General features: G+C 50.6%; 1 protein-coding gene across 1 annotated transcript; it reads right to left on the bottom strand.

The window, feature by feature from the left end:
• Positions 1–4,848: 4,848 nt before the first annotated feature.
• On the bottom strand, positions 4,849–7,648 carry LOC108494370 (galanin receptor type 2-like). Its single transcript, XM_017808788.1, has 2 exons — positions 7,134–7,648; positions 4,849–5,941 (listed from the first exon to the last, which is right to left on the bottom strand). Exons 1-2 carry the CDS (start codon positions 7,538–7,540, stop codon positions 5,203–5,205), a joined length of 1,146 nt encoding a protein of 381 aa, XP_017664277.1. The 5' UTR covers positions 7,541–7,648; the 3' UTR covers positions 4,849–5,202.
• Positions 7,649–17,728: the final 10,080 nt, after the last annotated feature.

The following is a 17,728-nucleotide window of genomic DNA, read 5'->3' as shown; positions in this document are numbered from 1 at the left end:
CACCACTGCACTTATTAATCTGCCAGGTCCCTGTACGAGCCACCCAGCTAAATGATGGTGCGTGTCTATGCCAATATATGTGAGTTAGTACCAGTCTGTGTCTGACATTAAGGGAGAGAGCTGTAATTCAGGTAATTTACAAGCCATTCAGTATCAGCCAGGGAAAGCAAATGGTCTTTCACCTGGGAAGAACACTGTGTGTCCAAATCATCGCAACACAGAGCAAAACCAGACAGCCTAGGGCAAAACTCCCGGTGGCAGTGCTGTGTTGAGCTTTGTCCCGAGGACAACCAAAACTCAACCCCCAGGTTCAGGTGAGCTCCCAGTGCTCCCCTCAGAGTGGGGTGACTCCTGGCTCTGCCATGGCTTGTTACTGGGGCTGGGGTTGAAATGGGTGCTGTGCTCATCTCTCTGGGTGAATGGGCACATCTCAGGGCATTACTGTTCACCCTGGGTGACAACGCAGTCATCCTGTCCAGCAAGGTATATCCAGATGACAAAGAAGCTTGAGAATATTGCTCATTCTCATGCACATCAGGAAGAAATGAGTTCTGTCAAGTTATTCACCACTGTAAGACAACTATGAATAACCTGACAAAGGCAATCTCATTTCCAGCATTTCTGAGTGCCACTGGTGCTCTCCAGAAAGCAGCAACTGCAGAGCCTGTTGGGAGCCCAGTGTGCACTCTGCTGGGAGGGATGTGATGATCTGTTTGGATCTCTCAAATTTACAGGACAGTGTACTCTGTGATTTAAACTTTATTTCATGAGCTCATTCAGAAATACAGCAAAATTGGAGCAGTGACTGAGTGAACAGTCACAGGGGTGACTGACAGGCATTGCCAGTGACTGCCTCTGCCATCAAGGGCATATACTTACCCTAGGGCTTCCCTGATATGCTGCTGAGAGGGACTGCTGTGGGATGGTGCCTGGGGCCAGGCATTCACCTCTGCTGCTCCTGCTGTGTTTCAGGTGGTAGGGCTCTGATTAGCTCCTGCTGATCACAACCCTTGTCCTGAGCCCCTGGGTGGGTCCCAACCCTTAATTCAGCTTAAGGAGGTAGCTGGGAATTGGGACTGTTGTGCTCATCAGCCTGGCATGCCTTGCAGCGATGAGCTATGGTTCTCAGGGCAGGACATGTGGGTCCCTTTTTGTCTCTAATGGCTATTAACATGGTTTTTTACGTTTCCTTTTTCTGAGCATGCTCATGATTGAGCTGCTGCAGTTCAAGTGTGAATTAACCCAAGTGTGCAAGGTGGGTGGTAGGACACCATTAGCACCCACCACTGAGTGTTGTACAGATCCCACGTTACTATGGTCACCTTTCTGAACATCCTTTTCTGTTGGGAACTGAACTGTGATTGTGAAAAACCTTGGTTCTTTGGGAGAGGAATGTTCTCGTAGAGTACTTGTGTGACAGAAGGATAATTCTCCCTCTGCTAATGTGGGAATGACATGGGAGAACCAAAGAAGTGGTCCAAACACCCCCGGAAAGGTAGTGATCTGAGACACTTGGACCAGACCAGGAAGTGTCATCCGGGCAGCAGAGTCAAGTTCTGGGACTTGACTGATTGGTTTGATCCTTCAAACCAAAGAGAGAGACATGTAGGCAGAGAGAGAGAACCGATGAATGCATGGGCAGTTATGGTGGCTGCCCTGGGGCTGGGAGTCCTGGCTGGAGGTGGTGGAGGCTGTGCTGGGCAAGTTTGGCAGAGTTGAGGATGTTTCTCTGCAATTTCAGATTGCTGGTCTTCTGATCCCAGAAGTTCTAGCACAGAGGCACTTTGAGGAGGGATTTTATTCTAAGAGAAAAACCTCTCTGCTGATGAAAGTTCCTCAGACTTCCACTAGGCCCTGTGTATCTTTCATTCCTTAAAAAAAACCCACTGAATGACCAGAAAAGAAGTAGAAATTAACTTTATAGTTGGAAAACCAAGATGAATCTGCACAGGAATGAGCACAACTATGCACAGATATCCCCAGCTGCAGACAGACTAGCACAGATAAGAGGGGGCATCTTTGCTGGCACCTTCAAATCCCGATTTGTAACCTTGATTTTAGCACTTGATGCTTGGAACTGCCCTTTCACAGTTCTGCCTGTCCTACTTGCTGGCTACTCTGACCTGAGGTTTGCTAGTCATCCCTGCCGTGCCCAGGACAGGTCTCTGCAGTTGCTGGCACCTGGACCCCTGGGACCTGCAGCTCCATGTGGGGTTCGCCCCATAGTTGGCACTCAGACGCATCCCCATGTGGAGCTGCCTGATCGCCCTGGTGGCTCAGGATGGGACCTCATTCTGCTTGTGAGTGACTTGTTATGTAGAGAGAGACTTTGAGCCACAGGGGCCAGCAGGGCTTAAGTCTTTGCATGGAAGCCCTGAGAAAGGAAGCATCTCCTTCCTCTTTTGAATCAGTGTCTGATTCAGTTCTGGTTGCTGAGCCAACAGATAAGTGCCTGCCTGCTGGTAATCAAACCTGCCATTACGGAGCTCACCCTACTGCAGTCACTCCAAACATGGGGGTGGAATTCGGGGGTGCTCTGTGAAATAGGTGATTGCAGAGCGCTGGCACCAAACTTGATGATAGGAAGCTTCCCAGCTGCCCCTCTGCGTCCCTGCTTACCCCTGGCCCCTGGTGAGTGTCCCTTCCCTGGTACAGAGGAGCTGAAGCAGCTGGTTTTCTCCAGGGAGAAGCAGATACATCAGGAATAGAGGAATGGCAGCCACTCAGTAGGTGCAAAACCACTGGTAAGCCCAGCACTGAGCCTCTGTCACAGGAGCTGTGGGTGATACCTACACAACATTTGTGGGTTTCCACACCTATTAAAATCTTTGCGTTTGGACATAGTTGCTTGTGTGGTTAGCAAGACAACAGAAGCAAGCAAGCCATGCACCAAGGCACCTGGGGCACCTCTTGCTTGTAATTTCCAGAGCTTCCTGAGAAAACTGTGTGTAACCAAGGGTTAATTTGGTGGGAACAAATGCAGTTACTTTAGATGGAACTCTTCCATTCAAATCCCATTTGAAAAGTCTCTCCTGGTCTGAGCACATCAGGAACTCTTCTTGTGGTGCAAGCTGAATTTTCATCGGTTTGGAGAGCATTTCTGTGTTTAAGAAGACTTAGGTACTATTTCCTGATGCACCTTCTCCATCTTGCTGCCATCTCTTTTGAAATGCTTACTTTTGATCTTTGCACACAAACATGGATTTTATTCTGAGAGGAAAAGCTTCTCCTCTGTTTGAGCATGTGCAGATGAAGGTCTACTGTCTGTATGCAGGGTGAGTAGAGGCTGTATGCTTCCCAGGCAGGGATGATACCCCAGGCCCCAACTCCATCCATCCCACTTTGTCTCTTCCCATCAACTCCCAGGTAACTTCCAGCTCTAGCTTGACAGCCAAGTGTCTGAAATTGCCCTTAGCAGTTTAACTCAGTGTGCTGGCCTCAGGGTCGACCCAGATAACAGGCTTAGGTGAATGAGGTTGAGGGACACAATGTTCTCCTCTCGGGGATGCAGTGATGGAGTGAATCCCACAGGAGAATAAATTCAGATAATTCCCTGGAAAATCTGCAGTCACCTTCCTACAGACAGCAAAAAATCTAAAATGCCTTTCAGCATTCGTCTTTCATCTACAGCTCTTTGTGCCTTTGCCAGCAGGACCAATGAGCAATGGCAGGTGCATCTCCGTTTGGTAAGTTCTTGCTTGGTGACTCCTTCACAGAAAATTCTTTTTCTGTTTTTTTTTTTGGTTTTTTTTTCCCCCAGGAGAAGAGTTTGGGTAAGAAAGCCCTAGCAGTAACTAGAGCTTTGCTAAAGACCACAGCTATCAATCTGATCCCAGCAGAGAAAAATCAAGCTTGGTTCCTTAAGTGTGAAGGTGAGGCAGAGAAGGTGTTTACTGATGAGCTGGAGCAGATGGAGACTGTATGGCTGGCTGCAGAAGTATGGTTACCTGCACAAGCATGGTAGCTGCAGAACTTCACTAACACTAATGAAGAATGGGATGCAGAGGGCTTCTGCTGGAATTGTTTCCTGGAAAACTCATACCTATTCATGACCCCAGAGCCTGAACTAGAAACAGCAATCCTTGGTGACCAGCCAGGGGAGGAGTGCCTGCTGTGCATGAGTGACATTGGTCTTGACACAGGCACCACACGATGATGCCACACAGGACAACTATCAGGAGCCCCAGAGAGCCCCATCTCCTGCCAAGGCCCTTTACAGCCCACCAGACTGCTCAAAATGGAAGGGAAGGGGAAGCTCCTGTTTCGTTAATAGGGGCTCAGTGGGACTAAAGGACCAGCCTTAGGCAGCAGCTGCCTTCCCCTTCTCCTGAGCCTGAGGTTTCCTCTGCTGCGTTTGCTCCTGAGCTGAGTCTGGCAGCGTCAATGCACCCCAGGTTACCACTGCAGGCCCCACTATTGCCTGGATGAGGGAAGTGCATTTATTTGCTCTGGGTTAGAAAGATGTCTCTAGTAAAGCAGCAACATCCCTCCCCTCACAGAGAGCCCCACATCCCAGAGGAGGACTCTGGCCTGCCCCACATCCCAGAGGAGGACTCAGTCACTGAGAGCAATGCACCAGCACCAAAGCCATCCCTGCAGCCATCCACAGGCTGTGCCAAGTGCTTCCCACACCACCTTTGCACTTGCCCTTCTCCCTGTGGGAGCCAGTCTGGCCACATGGGGCAGTGGGAGGCAGAAGGGACTCCGTGTTTGGCATTGTTTTAAATCTGGCTGCTTGCATCTTTTCTCTGAACATTTTAATGAGAAAGCTTTCCCGGAGGGAGATGATTTTAACGCAGAAGGAAGAGCAAAATGCACATAGTTAAAACAACATGAGTTTCTCCCCTGAGCCTTGACTCCATCTTGAACTGCTCCCCTTGTGCACAGGACCCAGTTCAGTGGGGCCATGGAGCAGTGGAATTCTGCTGGATGAGAGCCCAGATAGTAGCTGGAGCTTTAATCCTTGGAATCCAGGCGGTTTGAGGATCAGGGTGAGCCTGGGTCAATTTCTTTCCTCACATTCAGCATCTGGTGGGGAGATGGCTCAAGAGAACTGTTGGTGCATGGAATGGGAAGGAACGACAAGGGCAGAAGCAGTGTTTAGCAGTTTCTGGCTTGCCTTTCCAGCATCCCCTCTCACCCAGTGGGAAAGAGTGGCCTGAAGTTGGTGACAGAGCTGAGCTGGCAAATGGAGTTTGGCCGCTAAGAAATATGAAGGGGCTTGGAGGAACCAGAAGGGACTGCCACGGAAGCTGGGTCCATCTCATGCCTATTAATCTCCTTGTGCATCTGGGACACTTCAGTGGAAGCTGCCCCAAATCCAGGCACAATGTGGGCAATATGCACCACACGTACCTTATTGTGGCGCTTTTTTCTCAAGAGACAGCTGAAAACCTTTTTGAAGCCCTTGCGGAAGTGCTTGGAGACTAGGGCATACACGATGGGGTTGAGGCAGGAGTTGGCATAGGCCATGCAGTGGGAGAGCAGGCGGAAGGCGTAGGTGGCCTGGTTGAAGGGGAGGTCTCCATAGAGGTATCGGAGGATGACTACGTGGTAGGGCAGCCAGCACAGGCAGAAAAGGATGGTTACAACGATGACCATCTTGGTTACCTTCCACTTGGCCTTCCTGGACTCTGATATGTCCTCCAGAGGGTCCACTGCTGTCCACAGGTACTTGATGGTTCTGGTGTAGGAGAGGCTGATGACGAGCACTGGGATGATGTAGCCGAAGGCAAACGTGCTGGTGTCCATGACCTTGCGTCTCCACTCCTCCCATCCAGGCATGCAAATGTAGCTGGACTCCCACTCAATCAGGACGTAGTAGCTTAGGTAGGGCCCAGCAAAGACAACAGAGAGACCCCAGATCACAGCCATGGCTGCTACTGCACTGTGGGGGGTCCGCAGCTCCCGGGAGCGCAGGGGATAACGGATAGCCAGGTATCTGGGCAGGAGAGAAAAGCAACCAGCACTGAGGTTTCAACCAAGCTCTACCTGGTCACATAAATTCCTGAGACAAGAGAGTGACCCTATGTATGTTATCTTACACCCTCTTTGACATACAGTCCTGGGTAAAGCAGCTTTTCTCTTTCTAGCAAGGATGCATCTCTTTCTGGCCACAGCTGGCTCCCTGCTCCAGGTATGGTAGGGTGGGTTATGTCCCTGAGCTTGGGCACAGAGATGTTTCTGTGGAGACGAGGCAGATAGCCACTGCTCAGCAGAAGGAGGTCTGAACTGAAGATTTAAGACCCAGGGTAACTTCACTGGGTGATGGGCTGAAGTTTCCTTCTGCCTGCAGGGCTGTGGACCTCTCATTGCAGAGGGCCGTCTGGCCCTGTCTCTTCTTGGTACCTTGGAAGCAAGCACAGGGAGCAAGGTGGGCTGGGATGTGTTCCCTAGTGCAGTCAGGGCTGGAGCTTATCCCAGTGGGGACCTCTTCTTCAACCTGGCCCAGAAGCGGGGGCCTAGTCAGAAGGGTAGCTGGCACAGTTGCCTTACAGAGCCCTTAGGAACAATGTAGGTGACACCAGTCAGGGACCAGCATGTCCTAGGTGACCTCCAAGAAGGGACTGGGCTTGTGGTGCGGGTGCCTTTCTGGGCAGAATGCAGAAGGGCTGGGGGCAGGGTGGGGACAGGAATTGCTTGGTGACAAGTTTTTTTGCTGAGTTGGCAGTCCCTGAGAAATGAGAGATGTTTACTGCAGGACTGGGGTCTCTCCTGCCTATTTATGTGGCTCCTGCTGTGGTGCCCTGTTGACCTTGCTACTGCACAGGATGCTTTTCTGAAATGGTGGCTCAGGGACAGCTGTAACCCTGTAAGTAGCATCTCTAATGCAGAGCTGGTGACTCTCTGTGCGAGTCTGGGGCACAGTGGGGAGCCGAGCTTGGGTCTCAAGTGCTCTAACCGTGGGGAGATCTTTCCTGCAGAAAGATCTGCACTTGAGAGATCTGGAAATGCTTCTTGCAAGTCATTCGGGCAAAGGAGACACAACTGGTCCCCAAACTACCTTTGGCATGCATTGATACCACTGGGGCTTGAATTGTCTGCCTAGTGGTGGTGGGCTATGCTCTTCCCATGCCCTCTGCCCACTCAGACTGCTTTCCTTCCCCAGCCTAAGGGCACCTGTAGATTATTACCTGTCCACAGAGACAGCAGCCAGAGTAAAGCTGCTAGCATACATGGTGAGGTAGATGAAGAAATGGACAGCCTTGCAGATGAAGGAGCCAAAGATCCATCCCTCAAGGGAGTAGATGGTGGCCTGGAAGGGCACGCAGAAGACGATGAAGAAGAAGTCGGCCAGGCTGAGGTTGAGGATGAAGAGGTTGGTAGTGTTGTGGCCCCTCTGCCCATTGCGCAGCAGCACAGCCAACACCAGGCTGTTGCCCACTGTGCCCAGGAGGAAGATGAGGGAGAAGACCACAGGGACAATAACCCTGGTAGGGCTGAACTGGTAATTGTCAGAGGAGTTCCAGTACCCAGCCAAGTTCACGAAGTCCTCGTGCTCTGTCATTCTGTGTTGTTGTGAGACGCAGGAGCCTGGCATAAGACAGAGAAAGATGTGAGAGACTGGAGAAACATTGCCTAGCCTGTAAGTTTGGCTGGTGGGCCCACTGGATCACTGGAGACACAGAGCCCTGTTCCCAGCTTTGTGACCCACATCCTTTATTGCAGATTCCTCTGGACACTGCTGCCTGAAGGACAGGTAGGCTTGGTTGGGGGCAAGAGGTGTCCTGCTTCCCCGTTCTGTCCTTGAAATGAAGCCACATCCCATGTTCAAATGCTGCCTTGGACTGATGATGCTGGCGGTGAGGTTTAGGGGAGAGAAGAGGATGGCATCTGTCCCCAGCTTTCTCCTCTGTGGGAGAATGGAGCCAGGATTTCTGCCTCCCAGCTGGTCCAGCTGACGGCAGGAGGGGTGTGATATTCTTTCCACCAGTGGGGCTCCAGCTCCAAACCTGTGGTCTGGACAAGCCAAGATGTTGCTTCCCCACTACTGACATGCAGATTTTTATCCCTCTCCTGCTCTCAGCTCTTTTGGTACCTGCTCTTAGAATAAACTTCACATACTAGGCATGGACCTGGAAATGCTTTTGGCGGTGACAGCTACTTCGCAGCTCCTATGTTGTGCCCAGGTGGGGACTTTCTGAAGACAGCTCTAATGGGACCCCTCCTTCTTTGGTTTGAGCGACCCAGATACATATTTCCTTTCTGTGTTTCACAGGGCAGCTCTCCCAAGTGCTTGGGCTTTTCATATCATTCCCCTGCCCCCAGAATAAGCATTTGGGCTGCAAGCAGAAGGCAAAGTTGTGTCTGGAAAACCCAGATTTTCTGTCACAGGTATAGAAATCTGTCTGCATATTTCTGAGTTTTGAAGCTGAGCAAATATTCCATACACAGCTTCTCTTGAATAAAACATGGCCTGGGTTCTCCCCCCTGTGCAGTGTTTGTAGGGATGTGCTGTGGTTAGCAGAGTATGGCCCAAGGCCACCATGAGTGTGGAGATTGCAGAGACTGTGCGAGAACCAAGCCTGTAGCTTGTGCGCTCTTTCAGGCTTGGGAATTAGTGAATGCTCCCCAGGGAGCACCAGCAGTGCCAGTGCCTGAAGCAGGAACACTGTAAGGAGGCCATTCCCACAGGATAATGTCCATGATGTCCATGAATGCACAAGCCAAAGCATCATAAAGCCTCAGAGGCTTTTTACTGCTGTCTGGGGGCTGGTTCTACTCCCTGGGACCCAAAAGGTCACTGCCCCTCATTTGTGACCATTGGATTGCTCTGATTGCCCCGACCCATCCTGAAACAGAGGGGGTTTCACAGGGATGACCTCAAGTTATGCTGAATGCGAATTTGCCTTGTGGCAGATGCAGCACACAAATTTTATGTCTGGCTTAGACTCTACTGTTTTATAGTAATCTAGAGCTCCATGAATGCTGCCTATGTGGCAGAGGGATGAGCTTTCCTCTGGAAAGCTGGGATGGCCAGTACTGAAGTGCATACTACTTATTTTTCTAGATCTTCCTCAGTGTATGGACAAAACAAATTCCAATGGCAGTGTCAGGTACTCACCTAAGAGAAGAGTACCCCTCACAGTATGGATGTGTGGGAAGCAGGAGAGCTTACACAGGGCCTGGAAGGACCAGGAAAGATAGATGTATGGGAGCCTGCCAGAGGGTCTGGTGCAAGACACTGGTTCAGGACCTTGGTCTCCTATGCTGCTCAACTCCTCTGGGACCAGGGAGCTTCCCTGTGTGCAGGGAGGAGCAATTCAGAGTGCCACTGAATTGCTCATTCTTACATCTAGTTGATTGCACTGGCTTAGGCTGTGCTTGGGATGATGTGCCATGCAAGGCTGTGGCACTGAGATCCTTTTTCCATGAGGCTGTGAAAGGTATTAGCAAAGCTGGAGAAGAGCTGACAGCTAGAAACAAGCATTGTCTTATTATCTACCCAGACAGTGTCTGTGTTGCCTGGTAGAGTCTCTGGCTGCTTCACTCTGCATTCCCCTCCATCATTCTCATTCCCAAGCTCACCCTCTTTCTTTGCTCTGTCTCTTGCAAGGCAGATGAACTGCTAGTCAGCCCTTCTCAAAGACTGCTCTAAAGAGAACAAAATGACAGGGAAATACCGGCACCCTCACTTGCAAATTAAGGAAGGCAACAACTGCAAGGAAGACACCCCTCCCTGGCGCAACCTGCAGTGCCATCACTTTGAAGTAATAGCACATCACATAGCCTGCTTGCAGTCCAAATTTGATACTCCTTGATGTTTAAGTGAGCAGTTCATCCTTTACTTGGAAAAACTGTTTATGTCTGTCAGGGAACCATTTCTGTTGTCATTCACCCCTCAGCTCTAAGCTTATTTCTTGAACCTGTAGGAATGGGAGTTCAGGAAGATTTGTGAATTCTTTTGGGGGACAATCAGTGGCCAGGAGCAAAGTGCCAGCTGGGATGGTAGTTGTACCATGGCCACAGCATTGAGGTTCTCCCTGGTTGCTTGTGGCTCATGACCCAGAGGGTCGTGAAGGCAAAATAGTGCTTCAGTCCCCTTTTACGGGTAGGACTTGAGACACAGCGAGCATGAAGAGATGGCTTTGCAACCAGCTGGATCAGGGAACTCATTGATGCATCAGAGAAACAAATCTCTGCTGGGTTAGCTCTGATTCACTCCTCTGTGCACAGTCCTGCCTGCAGACAGGACAGACATGGAGTGAGAGCAAGGTCTCTGAAGTGACAGACATGAACTGTGACACTGGTGCTGGGGCACTGAGATGCTAAGACAGTCATTCAGAGCATTTCTGGCAGAGTGGGATGTCTCCAGGTCCCTATTTAGGATCTTCTTGGGAAACTGCCACTCATCCCCATGGCTCTGTTGTCCCTTGGAAGCATTTTGCAACCTTCTCATACCTTTTTGTGAACAGGTGTATGTCAATGCTCCAGAGTTTCACTTGGTAATGAATAGCCTTGAGGAGCAGCGAGAGGGACAACTGCTCTGAGAGGAAGGATGATGCAGAGCATGGGCAGCCAGGTTTACTCTCCCACATCTGCTGCTCAGGGCTAGCGGGGGCAAAGGCGATATGATGGAGAAAGTAATATTCCCAGGGATGAGAACCCAATCAATGGCAAAGTTGGGACTCAAGAGACCTGATTTTTCTAACGAGGATTTGGTAGGGAATTGTTTGGGAGAATGGTTCCCAGTACCAGCTGGTGGGGTTAACAAAAAGTCCAACACAGAGTCCCAATGAAGGCAGGCAGCATGTCGTGCCAGGGAAGCTGTGAGCCAGCACAGCCAACTCCTGCGGCCAGGGAAGGTCAAGAAAGGCAGGAGGAGGCAGTGTAAGGGGACAGATAGCAGTGTCGGGAGGGACAACTGTTGATATAGACAGATAGGAGCAAGGAAAAGGACGGGGAGCAGGCAGCCTGCACTCTGCTGCAGTGGGAAATCCCCGGGCTGGCTCTGCTGCTGTCCTGGCTGAGGGTGCCTCCGCTCCCCCTTCGTGCAGCACAGCTGCCTCATTCACTCTTCAGGGCCACAGGGCAGAGCCTCCGAGCTGCTCCGGGAGCCCACACTGCCCGCCAGCACCTTCCAGGCAGACCACCTCCCGCGCTGTGCCCAACCCGGGCAGCGGCGGGTGGCCCGAGCACTGTTTTGTCCCGCGGCGGGCACGGATGTTTGTGCCCCGGGGGGCTGCCCTGGCCCCGGAGTCGCTCCCCGCGCCACCCATCCCTTCCCGTCCCGTCCCGTCCCGCCCCGCCCCGCCCCGCCCCGCCCCGCCAGAGATAGCCTTGTGCGGGGTCCCCAGCTCAGCCTTGTGCGGGGTCCCCAGCGCCCCGCTCCGCTCCCGGACGGACCCCGATCCCTCCGCGCCGGCGGGACCCCACCTGGGCCGAGGGCAGCTCTCCCTGCTGCTGCCGGTCCCACCTCTGCCCCTGCTGCCAGTGCCGCTGCCGGTGCCCGGTGCCAGTGCCGCTCGGGCAGAGCCTGGTGCCAGCGGCGGCTCCGCCCTGGCCCCGCGGCCCCGCTTCCGCACTCGCTTTCACACTCGCACTCACACGCACTCCAACACCTGCACCCCGCAACATCTGCCTCCCGCACTCAGATCGCGCCCAGAATACGCCAGTGCCCCCGAGCTCACACTCAGAGCATCCACCGGCACGCACAACCTCTGCAGCACCGACACGGAGCACAGCCTGGCGCGCGCACACTCCTCCCGACACACCTGCACATCCGCACGCAAATCCCTCAGCACCAGCCACCGCTTCCCTGTCCCTGGCACTCGAGAATGCTCTAGAGGTTCCTGGGGACCTGAGGGGCAGCTGGAGTCCCACAGCAGCCGGGGCGGCTAAGGCCACTGTGAACAGGCTGGGTATCTCTAAGGGAACCCAGTGAGGCACCAGCTCCTCGGCGACACATGCAAACACGTATTTCAGACCCCCAACAGCCACAGAGTCATGGCAGGGATGCCCCCAGCCCCTCTCCTGAGGGGCATCCTCATGGCTATTCTCCTTCCCTCCCTTGCCACTTTGACCACTGTGTTGTGCTGTGTGCTGCTTCAGCATCCAGAGTAATGGTGTCACTGGGGAAGGGAGTGCAGGGCCTGTGTAGCACGAGGTATGGCGGGAGCCCCCTGGCCCCAGACAGGTAGGGTGGAGGACTGTACTCAGTCACAGACAGAGCAGTAGGCTGAGTGCCTGTGCCACCAGAGGTGGTGGAAGTGTAGCTGACTAGCTCTCACAGACAGAGACCATACCAGCCCTGCCTCAGCTGGCAGGGTCTCAGCAGCAAGAGGGCTCCATGCAGCACCTGGCCGAGGTCAGGGCTGTGCACTGTGCAGAGTGGATGCAGAAGCACATTGAGGTCCCATACAGAGAACCCCATAATGGAGTCATCACTGGTGATCCAGAACCCAATATGTTTCCCCACTCTCTTTTGGACCACAGGAGAGGGATATGCTGGTGAGAAGATGCAGTGTCACCTCCTTACTGTCCCCTTGGGTTCCCTGCACCCCAGGGTCAGCGTCTGGGCTCCGGGGATGGGTGGAATGGGCTGGATGCCTTGTTCCAGCTGGGCTGGTGGGTCCAGGCTGCTGGAGAGCTGCTGACCAGCTGTGAACTTTGCAGATGGCAACTCCCTGGGGTGGGTTTTCCCAGTGCTGTTCCCCAGGACACTGCCTGCTTTCTGCCTGCCTGCAGCAGGCACTGTGTTGCTCCATGGCTCACATCACCACCCTGTGTCTGTCTGTGGGTGTTACCAGTGCAGAGCTATGCCTGCCTGGCATGGTGGCTGGGACAGACTCTGGCCTTGGTCAGCGAGGGGCTGACCTGATGAAGCCTGAGATCTCTGCAGGACTTGGCCTCCCTGAGCTGGCAGAGCTAAAGCTCTGGATGAAACATCTGTTTCCAGCTCTATGCTACTGCTCAGAGCTCTGGGGCGGGGACTTGTCACATGTGTTGGCCACCATAGTCCCTCAAGGCCAGACCCAGCCTCATCTCCTGGGCACTGCTGCTGCACCTGCCTTGAGCATCTCCTCCCTTCTGTTCTCTTGCTGCCTGGGCACTTGGCCCCTGCAGGGAAGCACCTTCCACTGGAGCAGGGTGGCAGCGAGGGCAGGGTGCCAATTCCCTGGCATAGTGATCCCCAGGACATAGTGTGGAGTTCCTGGAATTGGGGGCTCCAGAGTAGCCCCCAGGCTTGGCCCAGTTCCTTGCTCCTCTCCTTCTACATCCCTCTATCCTGCTACTCTTCCGTATGTGTCTTTCTCCTTCCCAGTCTCCTTATCCCTCTCTTTCCTGCTCCTTATCCCTCTTTTTCTCTCTCTGTTTCTGTTTGACTCCCCATTACCATCTTCAGCAGACCAGATCACCAACATATAACAGGTTCTATAATGGGTATACAAAAGTGTACTATTGTGAACACTTTTGTATAAGGTACAAAAGATACATTGTATAATTGTGTGTGGGTCACACTATGTATCTATAAAGCCTCTGCATTTCAAGAGTTGTAAGGCACCAAAGTGTTCTCATAGGTGGATGACAGTCAAGCAATTGGAGCTACAGGAGAGAAAGATGGAGAGAGAAGCATCTGAATAGTAAAATTCTCTGGTGGCACTAAAAGCAGCAGTCCTTGGGCCATGTCCTCATCTTCTACATCCCACTCCCCCCCTCTGCATCCCCTAGGTCTCTAGATCCCTGCCCTCCTCCCTGTCTGTCTCTGCCTCTTCTATTCATAGAATCATAGAATGTTAAGGATTTGGAATGGACCTTAAAGATCATCTAGTCCCAACTCCCTCTGCCATGGTCAGGGACACCTTCCACTAGACCAGGTTGCTTAAGGCTTTATCCAGCCTGGCCTTGAACACTGCCAGGGATGGGCCAACCACAGCTTCTCTGGTCGACCTGTTCCAGTGTCTCACCACACTCACAGTGAAGAATTTCTTCCTAATTTCTCCCTAATATCTAACCTAAATTTCCTCTCTTTCAATTTGTGCCCCTTACTCCTTGTCCTATCACTATAGTTGCTGATGAAGAGTCCCTCTCATGCTTCCCTTTAGATACCTGAAGATATAGATACCATTGTGCTGTTCTTTGTCCTTCCATCTCTCTCTTTGCCTATGCATACCTCTGTCTGGCTTCCTGTCTCTCTGTCAGGCTTCCCAATCCTCTTTTTTCCTCCCTGTAATTTTTTCAGCTTCCTTGTACCACTGTTGTTCTCTCTGTTTTGCAACCCACTCTATTCCCTCTCTTTCTCTACACCTCAGTCCCGGTCACTGTTGCTCTCTGTCCTTCTCTCCATCTCGAGTTTTGCTTGCTCCATCTCTCTACCTTGCTCCCCATCGCTGCTTTTTTATTTCTTCATCCCTCTGATTTGCTTCCTGCCCCTCCTTTTTTCTCTCTATCCCTCTGTTCCACTTGTCCCTCTATTTCTGTCTTTATGCTTCTATGCTGTTCCCCATCCTTCCTTTAATTCTCTGTTGTTCTCCCTGTTTCTCTATTTCTCTCTCCATCCCAGTGTCCTGCTCATCACTGTCTTTCTCTGTATCCCTTTTTCTGGCATTCTGTCCCTCAATTTTTTCATTTATCTCTCTGCCCTTCTTTTTTCTTCTCTCTCCCCCATCCTGTTGCCTGTTACTGTTTTTTCTTTCTCCAGCTCTCTGTCCTGATACTGTCACTCTGTTCACCTTCCTGTCCATATTTTTTTGTCTATCTCTCTGTCCAACAACTTGTCCTATCATTTCTTGCTATATACCTCTGCCCACTGGCTTTCATTGCTCTGTCCTTTGTTTTGAATCAGCATTCCTTTTTTCCAGTGTCTTGTCCTGAACCTTGTTTTATCTATTTTTCTGTATGTACTTCTCATTTCCCTGTTCTTTTTTCTACCCCTCTGTCCTTCTGCCTGTCCCTGTCTTTCTTGCTCTATTCCACTATCCTGTTCCCCATCAGCATTTTCCCTTCATCTCTGTTGTACTCCTTGTCCCTCTCTTTTTCTCTCAATCCTGCTCCCTATCTGTTTTTGGTTTGTCCATCTGTCCTGAAGCCCAACACTATTTTTTGCTTCTTCATCTCTGTCCTTCTGCCCATCACAGTTCCGCCTTTCTCCATTTCTGTCTTGATCTGTCCCTTATTTTGCTCTGTCCTTCTACCCTTCTTTCTTCATCTCTGTCCTGCTCCATTGCCCTCTTTTCCTTTCTGTTCTTTGTTATTTTCCCTCTCCTATTTTGTTGCCTAGTTCCCTAGTTCTTTGTCCTGCTCTCTGTCCCTTTTTTGTCACTGTTCTTCCTGTGCCTTTTCTTTCTGCCTCTCCCTGCTGCTCCCTGTTTCATTCTTTCTCTATGTCCATTATTATCCTTGCCTCTCTCTCCTTCTGTCCTGCTTCCCATTTCTATTTTGTAGTGCTCCATTTGACCTCTGACCAGCACTAATTTTTTCTCGATCTCTGTCCTATTTCCTGTCCATTTTTTCTCTTTCACTGTCCTATTCCCTGTGCCTTTACCATCTTCTTCCTCCTCTGTGCTGCAGCCTATTGCCCTTTTTTATCTCTCCATCCCTNTTCCTGTGCCTTTTCTTTCTGCCTCTCCCTGCTGCTCCCTGTTTCATTCTTTCTCTATGTCCATTATTATCCTTGCCTCTCTCTCCTTCTGTCCTTTATCCCAGTGTACTGCTGCATATCCCTCTGTCCTGCTCCATCTCTATTACTTCTTTCTCTATCAGTGTCCTCCTCCCTGTCTATTTTTTCTCTTTCACTGTCCTATTCCCTGTGCCTTTACCATCTTCTTCCTCCTCTGTGCTGCAGCCTATTGCCCTTTTTTATCTCTCCATCCCTTTGTCATCTGCATCTGTATTGGGTTTGTGTGGCCAGGTTTTGGTAGGAGGGGGCTACAGGAGTGGCTTCCCTGAGAAGCTTCTCCCATGTCCGACAGAGCCAATGCCAGATGGCTCCAAGACAAACTCATCTCTGAAGCTGCCAAGACCAAATCCAGCAAGATGATAGTGGTTTTACATGCTTTTTACATTTTTTTTTCACCTAACCCCAGTGTTTTATGTGAAGATGACAGGCTGACCAGGAGAGATAAAGGCCAGAAGCAGCTTTCTGTCCTGGCATGTGACATACTTGGGCATGGACCTTATGGAGGATGGAATAATGGAATCGTTTATTACAGTTCTTTCACGGTTTATATACCCCATTACATCAGCAGTAAATTCCTGTTAGTAACTTTTCTCTATATCTACTTTTTAGTTAAGCATTCACTGTCCATGAGAAAAATACTCCCAAGCAATTTCCCACACACAAGGATACAGATCACCACTTCTGCTTTTATCTTGCCAAGTTCCCCTTAAGTTTCTTCCAGGGTCATATAATCTCGGTTCCCTACACTGGCACATTTTCTGTGAGAGCAATACCCCAGTGTTTACAATTATCAAGTTGGTATCCAAATTTCAGAGGTGGGCTTCTGAAAGAGGATGATGGTGCTCTTCCTTAGGAATGAAAGCACATGATCCTAGTGTTGGTCCTGCAATGACAGGGTGCCCAAGGGATGTAAGGGACAGCAACAGCTTTCTGCTCTGACAACTTTTTTCTGGGAGGAACCTTTGGATGTATTCAATTTTGGAGGTCTTCCAAATTTCAGAGGAGGCCGCCTGAAATTTTTAGCAGTATATTTATTGTGGACAAAGTAGGAGTTATCTCCAGTCTTGGTGTGTTAGAGAAGTTAGGGGAGGTAAACCCCAGCAACATGTGTTCTATCATCTTTTCTATGGGAGTGATCCCCAGATGTTTTCTGTTTTGGAGTTGGGGACTACATTTCTCTTCAGATGGGGTCATAGTTCCTCTCTTTGGCAAGGAAAGCAATTTTGGATCCACACATTGGGTGGTTCAGAGAGTGTCTTGGCTGTCAGTCACTGGCACACTGGAAGCAATGTCCCACACCCCATCCCCAGAGCTCCAGTCTACCCCTACAGTGGCTATCAGACTGGAAGAACCACCTGGGGGGAGTGGCCACAGGAGGTCAGAGCAGATAAAAATCATTGCACAAAAACACACATGGTTGCATCCCTATTGTCCTTGGATTTTATGGCACCTGAGACCACGATGGATCCAGGGGCGATAGCTATATATTTTCTCTCCCTCTTTTCCTCTCTTTATCTCTCCTTTCCTTTTCCTAATTTCCTCTTCTTGAAATCTGGGTAATTTAAAGTTAGATGGGTTAGAGTTTGCTATGTTAATGCTTCGTGAAATCCTTTATTTTAATGGAATGTTGCCTTTAAAATTTGCCAAGTTCCCTTATTTTCTGAAGTTTGCCAGTAAAAGTTTGTTGTTTAACCTCCTCAAAAAGTCACATTTTTCCCTTGCAGTCTCAGGGGATTAAAAAAACCCCTGAAAGCCCCTTAAGGAAACTCGCCGAGTGAGTCTGGGGCTTTACATCTCTTTGGTGTAGTAGAACAGGATACCTCGAGGGGCGAGGAGGTATTTTATATCGAAATAACTGCTCATAGGAGAACAAGGAGTAACTAATTTCAGTCAAAGTCAAATTCTGTGGCAAGACGTTACGGAAACCTAGGCACTTCTTAATCTTATTTGCTCTCCACTGATGCATAAAGCTTGCCTAGCCCTGAACAGAAAAAAACAGGCTCAGGAAAACTGGCAAAATCTCACGTTGATTGCAGAGAAAATAAGGGATTTGGCAAAAGAAAAGAAAAAGAAACTTGGTAAAGGGAAAAATTCTGTCTGTGCCTTGCT

Source organism: Lepidothrix coronata, unplaced genomic scaffold (genome assembly GCF_001604755.1).
Source record: "Lepidothrix coronata isolate B3197 unplaced genomic scaffold, Lepidothrix_coronata-1.0 Scaffold24, whole genome shotgun sequence".
Lineage (NCBI taxonomy): Eukaryota > Metazoa > Chordata > Aves > Passeriformes > Pipridae > Lepidothrix > Lepidothrix coronata.
Note: the sequence above shows the minus strand (reverse complement) of the source record. Positions and strands in the feature narration are given on the sequence as shown.

What these genes read in the sequence shown, in the direction of transcription:
- LOC108494370 (XM_017808788.1), bottom strand. Translation starts at nt 7,540, where the DNA reads ATGCCAGGCTCCTGCGTCTCACAACAACACAGAATGACAGAGCACGAG. An exon ending in GCTGCTGTCTCTGTGGACAG is followed by an intron (nt 5,942 to 7,133) that starts GTAATAATCTAC and finishes TCTCCTGCCCAG; the next exon opens with ATACCTGGCTATCCGTTATC.